The sequence below is a fragment of the Calidris pugnax genome, unplaced genomic scaffold, assembly GCF_001431845.1.
Source record: "Calidris pugnax isolate Ruff unplaced genomic scaffold, ASM143184v1 scaffold175, whole genome shotgun sequence".
Lineage (NCBI taxonomy): Eukaryota > Metazoa > Chordata > Aves > Charadriiformes > Scolopacidae > Calidris > Calidris pugnax.
Genome location: NW_015090888.1, coordinates 616,519 through 628,721, shown reverse-complemented (window position 1 = coordinate 628,721; position 12,203 = coordinate 616,519). Strand labels below are relative to the sequence as shown.

Sequence of the window (12,203 nt, the reverse complement as noted above, 5' to 3'; positions counted from 1 at the left end):
CTGGTGCATACCATTCCTCCTCAGTTCCCTCACCACAAGCCCACATTTCTGTGGGAGGAAATCCCAGGTGTGTTGTGTAGTGATATTTTCCACCTTGATACCTAATCTCAGTGATACACAAAACAGGATACTGGGAAAGGGAAGGAAAAAATATGCCCTGCAATTCAGAAATACTCAGAGGGACTAGAAACACAGGATGAGACTCAACTCAAAGACATGCTGAGAGTGAGTTTAAGAGATGTAGTTATCTTCTTACCATTGAAAAGCATGCCAGAGTTGGGAAGCTCACTGTGAAGCCACAACAGTGAAAAGCTAGTGGAGGTGTAAATCATAGAATATGATAGCAAAGATACAGAGTTTTTGAAATTAAGTTATTGCAGATTCTTTTTTTTTTTTTCACTAGACACAAAGGGAGTTAGCTTTGTCCAACAGTTTATAAATTAAAAATTCAACCTTGGGATGCACGACCAAAAGGATCTTGTCAATGAAATAGTCAGCAGAGTTGTATGAATAATTCACCTGTAGTACTCCACCGTACTGGTGAAGTACTGAGGCCTCAACAACAGGCCTCAAACTGAAGTTGACCCCTAGATGAATCTGACAAGCCAAAATATATATAATATGCATAATATTAATCGTATATGCAATTTAATCGTATCTGCAGCATATTATTGATCTATTTTAGTAGGAATATATATATTTTTTGATGCTACTCTGTAAAGCTTTGCTTTGACGCTTATTGTGTAACAGTTAACCAGCAGAACAATCTTTCTTTATTTAGAGGCATGGTGCAAGGCAGTGAAACCAGGTGTCTGGCCTTGCTAAGTGCTTTATTTAGAGGCATGTTACTTGTTGAGAGATATGTGGTCAAAGCCGAAATAGATAGAAAAACTCCCATGGGTTCCTCCTTAAGGTCTGGCCAGGCTTTGGGCGGAATCCAACAGGGAGGCTGACACCAGATGTTCCTGCACTTGAAGTTTTGAAAGATGTTTATTGTTTATTCAACTGTATAAAAGCTGGACCCTCATACAGCAACTTTGGAGACTTCACCTATGAGTGGACACACGGCATAGGACCTCCCAATTGCTGGGAAAGGCTCTCTGAATCCTCGCTGCAACTGGGGCTCCCCAGTGACTGGGGATCTGGATGATGGCAAAGTATTAGGGCAATTGGTGATCACAGAAGCACCGAATCACATGGGGTTGGAAGGGACCTCCAAAGACCATCTAGTCCAACCCCCCTGCCAAAGCAGGTCCACCTAGAGCAGGTTGAACAGGAACTTGTCCAGGCGGGTTTTGAACATCTCCAGAGAAGGAGGCTCCACCACCTCCCTGGGCAGCCTCTTCCAGGGCTCTGCCACCCTCAAAGTAAAGAAATTCCTCCTCATGTTTAGGTGGAACTTCTTATATTCAAGGTTGTGCCCATTTCCTCTTGTCCTATCCCTGGGCACCACTGAAAAAAGACTGGCCCCGTCCTCTTGACACACACCCTTTAAGTATTTATAAGCATTGATCAGATCTCCCCTCAGCCTTCTCTTCTCCAGACTAAAAAGACCCAAGTCCCTCAGCCTCTCCTCATAAGGGAGATGCTCCAGGCTCCTAATCATCTTCGTAGCCCTCTTCTGTACCCTCTCCAGCAGTTGCTGGTCCTTCTTGAACTGGGGAGCCCAGAACTGGACACAATACTCCAGATGGGGCCTCACCAGGGCAGAGTAGAGGGGCAGGATAACCTCTCCTGTGATGTATCTTTCTTAATCACTGTAGTTAACCTTATGTAGTAATGATTAGGTGCATTACCTTACTTTGTTTTACTCTCGCTATATTATTTCATTATTAGGTACATTACCCTGCTTATTCCCTTTGCTGCTTAAAACTAGAGTGTTTAAGCTTATTGTTTTAACTAAATGCATTACCTTATTTTTGTATTACCTTGAAACAGACAGTAAAACAAGCCTGCTCTTTCTGTTGGCATCTCTGTCCTTTCTGTTGAAGCTGTCAATGGGCAAATCAACCGGGTTCAGCCTCTGTGTAGATTCCCTCTTTTTCCTCTTGGATCTGCATTTCAGTGCAGAAGACCCATGGCAAAGCAATGCAGCAAAACTGTTACAGATATCAGTAAAGTTCCAGGCATTTGGAGTTCCTGTTTTTTTTTATATTTCCACTTGTTTATAGATTTGTTGCAGATTTTGATCTTCCTGTAACTTTAGACTATTTTGTTTGACTGTCATTGTACACATTCTTACTGGGAGCTACAGTAGGTGAACTCTAATCTACAAAATAACAAAGCAGTGCAAACGATTTCTGACCACTGTCAGCTGGAATTCTGACCCCCATCAGCCAAAGGAGGAAAAAAAAGTAAATCTTCCTTGGGCCATCCTCTCCAATAAGCCCTAGTAAGTCTGTTCCTGCCTGTTCCAAACAGTTTAGGTCAAATGTGCTGAGTATCTGCCCACTAACAAAACAGAGACAGAGTATCCCCAAGTGTTCACCCCAGAGCTTTGTAACATCTGAGATTCTACAGATGCAAACTCAGGTAGCCCCAAGGAACTGGATGTACGGCTGTCATACTGATTTGCTTTAGGAAGGATATGAGTTCCTAAGCCGCCCTAGAGCCTTACCCTCCAGTTGCAAATGGTTCTTTCCCATTTCATGCTTAGCTAGGCCTCACCTATGTTGTCCCATCACAATGGAGAAGCTAGCCATTGGCCCATCTGCCCCATTGCTACATCATAGACTGAAGAAGGCACAGTATTGTACAGATGAAGACTGAAATGGATACATTACACCAGTGCAAACTCAAAGTATGGGATGTAGACAGGGAAACCTTGTATTGGGGGTGAGAGAAAGGTGGGCTAAAAATCTGAGACTTAGCACTATAGACTGAGACAGACCACTTTAGATGGGATTAAACTGGAATAAATTTAAGATATAACTACTCTGAATGACATTAATGTTTGAATTATTTGTACTGATATTTTACTTCATGTGCTATATAAAATTTAAAGCTTTTAATCATTTTAACCTTTTGGTCTCAATTTTCTCTTGCCTGCGTTCCAACATCTTGGGATACATTTTGGTTTTCCAAGATGTATGGTTAGAGAATCACGGAACTCACTGAAAGATTTAGATGCAAGGGACCTCAGGAGGTCCATAGTCCGAACCCCTGCTTGCAGCAGGGCTGACTCAAAGCTAGATAAGTTGCTCATGACTGTGTCCTGTTGAGTCTGGAACATCTCCAAGGGTGGAGATCCCCCAGCTTCTCTAGACAACCTGACAAAGTCCTTTCTTTAGCCTTCCTTGGGGAGGAGGAGGAAGAGAGGAGGAGGAAAGCAGCCTAATGGAGGAATAAAGTCACCTGTATTTTATGGGGAGGGGTGCAATAGCTTGTGTATGGGTGGGAGTAATATTCTTGATGAGTGGCAGAAGAGAGACCACAAAAGCAAGTTCTTTCGTATTTATGTCCCTCAAGGAGGAAGCACGTCCTGGTTCCAAGGAGGAACCACGTAAGAAGGTCTTCCTACATAAAGCATCCTTCTGGCTTGGTTGCTCCCCCATGACTTTTGTCTTGAAAAGCAGGCACTTTCCACCGATGCTGAGGAGCTTTGCTGAAAGGAAAAGAGTAACTCTGCCAGATTAACGGCTGTCGCAGTCTGAGGAACAAAATGGGTGGCTACCGCTACACATGGACTCCCTAAAAACCTCCTGCGAGGGTGGCTGGGTGGGTGGATTTAGCCATGTTATCAGAGAGTGAAGTAGACGGGGCCTTCTCCATCGCAGCGTCCGGGCTCTTTTCATCTCTACAAGTTACAGGTGGCCCCCGAGGGGAGGAGGATGATGAGGAGGAGTGAGTTCGGGGGCCAGGCCGGGCATTGCCCACAGAGTCGCGGGGGGACGGTGGCGAGGGCAGCCCAGGAGGTGGCAACCGGGAGCCTCCGAGGGGACTGGAGCAAAGGTGGAGGGAGGCTCCCAGGAGAGAGAGAAAGAAAAGAAAAAAAAAAAAAAAAAATAAAGACAAGAAAAAAAGTAGTCAAATCTAGAGAGGTTTAAAATTACGAGGGAGGAAGAGAGGGATTTAAAAGAATAATGAAATGCTGACATAGAATTAAAATTTAACAAATAAAGTGCACAGAGGAAAAAGAAAAATAAGAGGGCAGTTATAGAAATAACAAAAAAAGAAAATAAAGGAGACGACGACTAACATAAGATGCACGTCTCAGTTATTGTAGTATGCTAGCTATTCTGGATTTCCGTCTTTCTCAAAGCTGCACCATGAATCAAATATTTAATGTCAATCTTTACTCATTTTCAGCAAGAAAATAATTACTCTTTTCATGTTATTTTTCATCCAAAAAAATAAAGAAAAAATCTGACTGGAAACTTCTCAATCCCATACAAACTGCAAGGATTTTCTACTTGAAAAATGAGATTTTTCAAGTGAAAATCATACTGCAGCTCCACATCAAAATATTTTAGACAACTCTAAGAACACCACCAACTTTCTTTTGTCAAAAGAAAACAAAAAAAATCTCAGAGGTTTGCTTCGAAATTGCTTAAAGCATATAGGGAGAGCTGGGAGTTCTCCAAAGCTGGTTTTGTTATTGCCACGGAAAACGCAAAGGCAGCTGAACGGCCACTTTTGAAGTCTGGCAGAAATGAGCTCCTAGATCTCTGTACCATCTGCCTAGTGCATTCCTGTTATTATTCATTCAGGTAACATCTCCTTCCCTAAGTAATTTCTGTGAAAACCATTCTAAAAAGCTATTCCAGAAACCGTATTAAACTGAAGAGAAACACGTTGAGGAATTGCTGCAGTGACATATATTAGTGTTTTTCCAGGGGAAACCATTGATTTTAATTTTGTCATATCACTTCTGGGAAACATCTAAGCCCAAGCGCCTTTTTATACTTGATCATTTATTGTGATATTTTTTTCACTTAGTAGGCTTTTCAGTATGTGTGTAAGACTAGGGATTTACCTGTGTTATTTTCAGGATATAGAGGCAGGGAGTTCAAGGAAAAAATATTAGTGGCGAGGGCCTGTAACAGCAATGTCATGGAAATGCTTATTCTTGTGATAAGTTCCATTTTGGGGCTGTTAACCAGACCTCTTGTAATAAATGTAGGCTTTCCTAAACAGGAAACCTTGGGAAAATTCATTAGAATGAACTGTAGAGCTGTGAATTAACATTCCCAAGTGCTTTCACACAGACAAGTACTTAGATGCTTAACAGGCTGCCGTGCAGTACAGTTTAGGGATGTTCAGGATGTAGCTGGGAGATACCACAACCTCTGCAGTAATTATTTATATGTTGTTAACATAGTTCAAATTGGAAGACTCACACTGCTTTTAGCATCTTCGACGCTTGAGTTTCACTTAAGTTTTGCTTAGATTTTATCTTGAGAGACCCAAGGCAATGAGGTATAGCAATAGTTTTGCTTAGTGCTGCACGGAAACGAGGAGTAAGACACAGTTATGATAAAAATCAACAATGCAAAACTCAGAAGATGGAGTCCTTGTCCCTTAAGGCTCTCACCAAAACAAAGACCAGAGAAAATTGGTTTACAGCTGCGTGGACAGACGCACGGACACATATACCACCACAGACAAAGGATCCCTTGCTGTTCAGTCCCTGCATCTTGCCAATTTTTAGTATAATTTTGGAAATCTAACGCTAGAGTGAGCATCTCTACCAGAAATCAAATTTCTCTGGGTCAGATGTTACGTTTATCATACATATGCTGTTGTGTTGGTGACGCTCAAGGAGAAATTGAATTGTGCTTTTTTTTCTTCCTTTTTTTTTTTATTTCCCCCTGAGGTCAGGAACAAAAGTAATGAAAAAGCGAAAACTTCATTCCACCAAGATAAATAAATACATTCAAATGTGCCCAGGAAGCATGTGCTCTCAAAGAGGAGCGGTAAGTGTAGAACTGCACGTTTTTGATGAATAAATATATAATGTGCTATGATATCCATTTGAAAGGAACTTGCTCTTGTGACCCAGACTTGTACCACGTAGGGCAGCTTTATGAATGGGAATATGAATCAGATTATATGATGCCTGGGTTTGCATTGCTTTCCACTTGCCTATCCACAAAGTAGCATCTTGATATAAGTGAAGCCATGTTTTGCTTAGATTTTTTTATTTTTTTTTTATTTTTCCCCAACAGGTCCCTCAGTTTTTCATGGTTTCACTGTGGACCAAAAGTGTTAACTTGGGAAGAAAACAAAATCCCAGCCGTCACCAGAGAAAAAAAACCTGACGCATTACCCTCAAACTACAGGTGGTCCCAATGGGTGGTGTGATCTTGCTCCTGGACCTCTCGGGCTCCAGATGCGCTGAACCACCAGGGGGAGCAGAACTGGGCTATGAAGGCAAGAGAATTTTCTCAGGTAACTTCTGGGGAAAAGAAAGGTCCTCCTCCTCATTTTCACGGTGGCACAATTATTTAATTTCCTCCTGTTTTGCAAGCCAAATAAGAGCATGGCGGACCCTGTGCAGCGTAGCTTATCAAGAGACAAAAGCCAGAAAGCCTGTAGACTAGCCAACAGTGGAAATACACTTCTGTGCCTAACTAGGTGCCCCGCCAGTGCACCAGTCGATAAAGAAACACCTATGCATACGTTGCTGATTAACAAGTAAGTGGAGTTTTAGGCAGGGATACTGGACTTATAGTCCACATTTAGTCCCTCCCACTAATATGCTGGCCGTCAAGTGTGCTCAAGTCCTCAAGTCCCTAAGCTAGGGGTGGTCACTTTATGACCAAGAGGGGTCACTTGTGCTCCTTTGTAGGAGCTTAAAAGAAATCTAGAGTTTCTGAATGAAAAGGTCCACACACAAAACTAATTTAACGGCTTAAACCACTAGATGGTAGGAGCCTATTTTCTGCAGAAAGACTGTCTGAAGTCAGCTGTTTGAAACATTCTAAGATAATTGCTGGTGGAGTAGAGCCAGAAAACTTTCCAAGATAAAAAAAAAAAAACCACCAGAATATTAAACTGTGGTCACGGAGGTCAGAATAAAAGAGAGTGCATGAATTATCTACAGGGAATGAAGCATTGAAACAGGGTGTCCTCTATGCTCTACAGAGCTGTCACAGATTTTTCTTAGAGCTGTAGAATCCATGGATGAAAGGAATGAATCAGAGGCCGCACAACAGTGGGCAAGTGTCTCCTTTAGTCTGAAGTGGGCTTGTTGCTGAATGTGATTGGGGCCCCTGTGAGCCCTATACATCTATATTACTATAACATCTTACTGAAAGCCAGTTCAAGATGCACAGATTCAAGTTATCAATACTAAAGGCCGTCAGATGTAGGGATGGTTTGATAGTTTGGGAAGTAACATCAAGTTGAGGAACTGTAGAGATTGTTTCTAGGTTCAGTTTCATTCACCATCTAGAAGGAGATTTAACAGCACAATGGTGAAACTCAGCTCTTTCTAAAATGTGAGGAGCAGCAAACACAGTAAACAATTTATAAGAAACAGATGAAAGAGTTCTGTCTGAACTGCAGTTCAAAAGAAGCACGTCCCAACTCAGTCTTGGGAGTGAGCTTTGACTGTCCCAAAAGTATACCAAGAAAAGACCTGGTGCATACCATTCCTCCTCAGTTCCCTCACCACAAGCCCACATTTCTGTGGGAGGAAATCCCAGGTGTGTTGTGTAGTGATATTTTCCACCTTGATACCTAATCTCAGTGATACACAAAACAGGATACTGGGAAAGGGAAGGAAAAAATACGCCCTGCAATTCAGAAATACTCAGAGGGACTAGAAACACAGGATGAGACTCAACTCAAAGACATGCTGAGAGTGAGTTTAAGGGATGTAGTTATCTTCTTACCATTGAAAAGCATGCCAGAGTTGGGAAGCTCACTGTGAAGCCACAACAGTGAAAAGCTAGTGGAGGTGTAAATCATAGAATATGATAGCAAAGATACAGAGTTTTTGAAATTAAGTTATTGCAGATTCTTTTTTTTTTTTTCACTAGACACAAAGGGAGTTAGCTTTGTCCAACAGTTTATAAATTAAAAATTCAACCTTGGGATGCACGACCAAAAGGATCTTGTCAATGAAATAGTCAGCAGTTGTATGAATAATTCACCTGTAGTACTCCGCCATACTGGTGAAGTACTGAGGCCTGAACAACAGGCCTCGAACTAAAGTTGACCTCTAGACGAACCTGACAACCCGACAATATCTATATAATATGCATAATATTAATCATATATGCAATTTAATCGTATCTGCAGCATATTATTGATCTATTTTAGTAGGAATAGATATATATTTCAATGCCACTCTGTAAAGCTTTGCTGTGACACTTATTGTGTAACAGTTAACCAGCAGAACAATCTTTCTTTATTTAGAGGCATGGTGCAAGGCAGTGAAACCAGGTGTCTGGCCTTGCTAAGTGCTTTATTTAGAGGCATGTTACTTGTTGAGAGATATGTGGTCAAAGCCGAAATAGATAGAAAAACTCCCATGGGTTCCTCCTTAAGGTCTGGCCAGGCTTTGGGCGGAATCCAACAGGGAGGCTGACACCAGATGTTCCTGCACTTGAAGTTTTGAAAGATGTTTATTGTTTATTCAACTGTATAAAAGCTGGACCCTCATACAGCAACTTTGGAGACTTCACCTATGAGTGGACACACGGCATAGGACCTCCCAATTGCTGGGAAAGGCTCTCTGAATCCTCGCTGCAACTGGGGCTCCCCAGTGACTGGGGATCTGGATGATGGCAAAGTATTAGGGCAATTGGTGATCACAGAAGCACCGAATCACATGGGGTTGGAAGGGACCTCCAAAGACCATCTAGTCCAACCCCCCTGCCAAAGCAGGTCCACCTAGAGCAGGTTGAACAGGAACTTGTCCAGGCGGGTTTTGAACATCTCCAGAGAAGGAGGCTCCACCACCTCCCTGGGCAGCCTCTTCCAGGGCTCTGCCACCCTCAAAGTAAAGAAATTCCTCCTCATGTTTAGGTGGAACTTCTTATATTCAAGGTTGTGCCCATTTCCTCTTGTCCTATCCCTGGGCACCACTGAAAAAAGACTGGCCCCGTCCTCTTGACACACACCCTTTAAGTATTTATAAGCATTGATCAGATCTCCCCTCAGCCTTCTCTTCTCCAGACTAAAAAGACCCAAGTCCCTCAGCCTCTCCTCATAAGGGAGATGCTCCAGGCTCCTAATCATCTTCGTAGCCCTCTTCTGTACCCTCTCCAGCAGTTGCTGGTCCTTCTTGAACTGGGGAGCCCAGAACTGGACACAATACTCCAGATGGGGCCTCACCAGGGCAGAGTAGAGGGGCAGGATAACCTCTCCTGTGATGTATCTTTCTTAATCACTGTAGTTAACCTTATGTAGTAATGATTAGGTGCATTACCTTACTTTGTTTTACTCTCGCTATATTATTTCATTATTAGGTACATTACCCTGCTTATTCCCTTTGCTGCTTAAAACTAGAGTGTTTAAGCTTATTGTTTTAACTAAATGCATTACCTTATTTTTGTATTACCTTGAAACAGACAGTAAAACAAGCCTGCTCTTTCTGTTGGCATCTCTGTCCTTTCTGTTGAAGCTGTCAATGGGCAAATCAACCGGGTTCAGCCTCTGTGTAGATTCCCTCTTTTTCCTCTTGGATCTGCATTTCAGTGCAGAAGACCCATGGCAAAGCAATGCAGCAAAACTGTTACAGATATCAGTAAAGTTCCAGGCATTTGGAGTTCCTGTTTTTTTTTATATTTCCACTTGTTTATAGATTTGTTGCAGATTTTGATCTTCCTGTAACTTTAGACTATTTTGTTTGACTGTCATTGTACACATTCTTACTGGGAGCTACAGTAGGTGAACTCTAATCTACAAAATAACAAAGCAGTGCAAACGATTTCTGACCACTGTCAGCTGGAATTCTGACCCCCATCAGCCAAAGGAGGAAAAAAAAGTAAATCTTCCTTGGGCCATCCTCTCCAATAAGCCCTAGTAAGTCTGTTCCTGCCTGTTCCAAACAGTTTAGGTCAAATGTGCTGAGTATCTGCCCACTAACAAAACAGAGACAGAGTATCCCCAAGTGTTCACCCCAGAGCTTTGTAACATCTGAGATTCTACAGATGCAAACTCAGGTAGCCCCAAGGAACTGGATGTACGGCTGTCATACTGATTTGCTTTAGGAAGGATATGAGTTCCTAAGCCGCCCTAGAGCCTTACCCTCCAGTTGCAAATGGTTCTTTCCCATTTCATGCTTAGCTAGGCCTCACCTATGTTGTCCCATCACAATGGAGAAGCTAGCCATTGGCCCATCTGCCCCATTGCTACATCATAGACTGAAGAAGGCACAGTATTGTACAGATGAAGACTGAAATGGATACATTACACCAGTGCAAACTCAAAGTATGGGATGTAGACAGGGAAACCTTGTATTGGGGGTGAGAGAAAGGTGGGCTAAAAATCTGAGACTTAGCACTATAGACTGAGACAGACCACTTTAGATGGGATTAAACTGGAATAAATTTAAGATATAACTACTCTGAATGACATTAATGTTTGAATTATTTGTACTGATATTTTACTTCATGTGCTATATAAAATTTAAAGCTTTTAATCATTTTAACCTTTTGGTCTCAATTTTCTCTTGCCTGCGTTCCAACATCTTGGGATACATTTTGGTTTTCCAAGATGTATGGTTAGAGAATCACGGAACTCACTGAAAGATTTAGATGCAAGGGACCTCAGGAGGTCCATAGTCCGAACCCCTGCTTGCAGCAGGGCTGACTCAAAGCTAGATAAGTTGCTCATGACTGTGTCCTGTTGAGTCTGGAACATCTCCAAGGGTGGAGATCCCCCAGCTTCTCTAGACAACCTGACAAAGTCCTTTCTTTAGCCTTCCTTGGGGAGGAGGAGGAAGAGAGGAGGAGGAAAGCAGCCTAATGGAGGAATAAAGTCACCTGTATTTTATGGGGAGGGGTGCAATAGCTTGTGTATGGGTGGGAGTAATATTCTTGATGAGTGGCAGAAGAGAGACCACAAAAGCAAGTTCTTTCGTATTTATGTCCCTCAAGGAGGAAGCACGTCCTGGTTCCAAGGAGGAACCACGTAAGAAGGTCTTCCTACATAAAGCATCCTTCTGGCTTGGTTGCTCCCCCATGACTTTTGTCTTGAAAAGCAGGCACTTTCCACCGATGCTGAGGAGCTTTGCTGAAAGGAAAAGAGTAACTCTGCCAGATTAACGGCTGTCGCAGTCTGAGGAACAAAATGGGTGGCTACCGCTACACATGGACTCCCTAAAAACCTCCTGCGAGGGTGGCTGGGTGGGTGGATTTAGCCATGTTATCAGAGAGTGAAGTGGACGGGGCCTTCTCCATCGCAGCGTCCGGGCTCTTTTCATCTCTACAAGTTACAGGTGGCCCCCGAGGGGAGGAGGATGATGAGGAGGAGTGAGTTCGGGGGCCAGGCCGGGCATTGCCCACAGAGTCGCGGGGGGACGGTGGCGAGGGCAGCCCAGGAGGTGGCAACCGGGAGCCTCCGAGGGGACTGGAGCAAAGGTGGAGGGAGGCTCCCAGGAGAGAGAGAAAGAAAAGAAAAAAAAAAAAAAAAAAAAAAGGTGGCTGCCTTTAAGGTGGGTTTATTTGCCTGCCAGATGGGAAGTCTGTGACCAGCCCCTTTAAAACAGGTAAAGGCAGTAAGGCCTCTCCACCCACTCGCCTTGATCTTTCATCATAACTGCGGGCCGGGCCGGGAGGTTGTGCAATGTGTGCGCTCCCGTCAGGAGGCTGCGGGAGAGGCTCATGCGCTGCCGGCGGGAGCCCGGGCTCGCAGGCCTGAGCCGGGAGGAGAGCGGGCAGGGGCCGGCAGCCGGGCCCCTTCCCCAGCCGGCATGGAGCTGAGGACCTGGAGCGGCGGGATGAAGAAGTTCTCCCTGGGGCTCCTTCTCCTTGGGGCTCTCCAGGTGGCTGGGAAAGAAGGTAAGCCTCCCCCCCCCTCCCCGGGGACCCGCTGGTGCCTCAGCCTGGAGGGTTGGTTGGGTTTGGGGGTGGGTAGGGGGAGAGGGACCCCTCTCTGAGGGGTAGGGAACCCGGGCTGCCCCACACGCTTGGGGCCTCAGGGACACCACGACCCGCCTGGAGGGAGTGGGGTGCTTAGGGGGAGGGCTGGTGGGTGTTGAAGTGGGGGACACACACACACAAAGGCCAGGAGACCCCCTCTGACTCCTG

At 44.1% G+C, this 12,203-nt stretch overlaps 1 protein-coding gene across 1 annotated transcript in view; it reads left to right on the top strand.

Annotated features, from left to right (window-relative positions):
• The first annotated feature begins 11,866 nt into the window (after positions 1 to 11,866).
• EPHA1 (EPH receptor A1) overlaps positions 11,867 to 12,203 on the top strand; it is a 40,317-nt gene continuing 39,980 nt past the window's right edge. The window contains exon 1 of the mRNA XM_014947563.1: positions 11,867 to 11,954. Within this exon, the coding sequence (XP_014803049.1) occupies positions 11,867 to 11,954 (88 nt within the window). The remainder of the gene's footprint in view (positions 11,955 to 12,203) is intronic.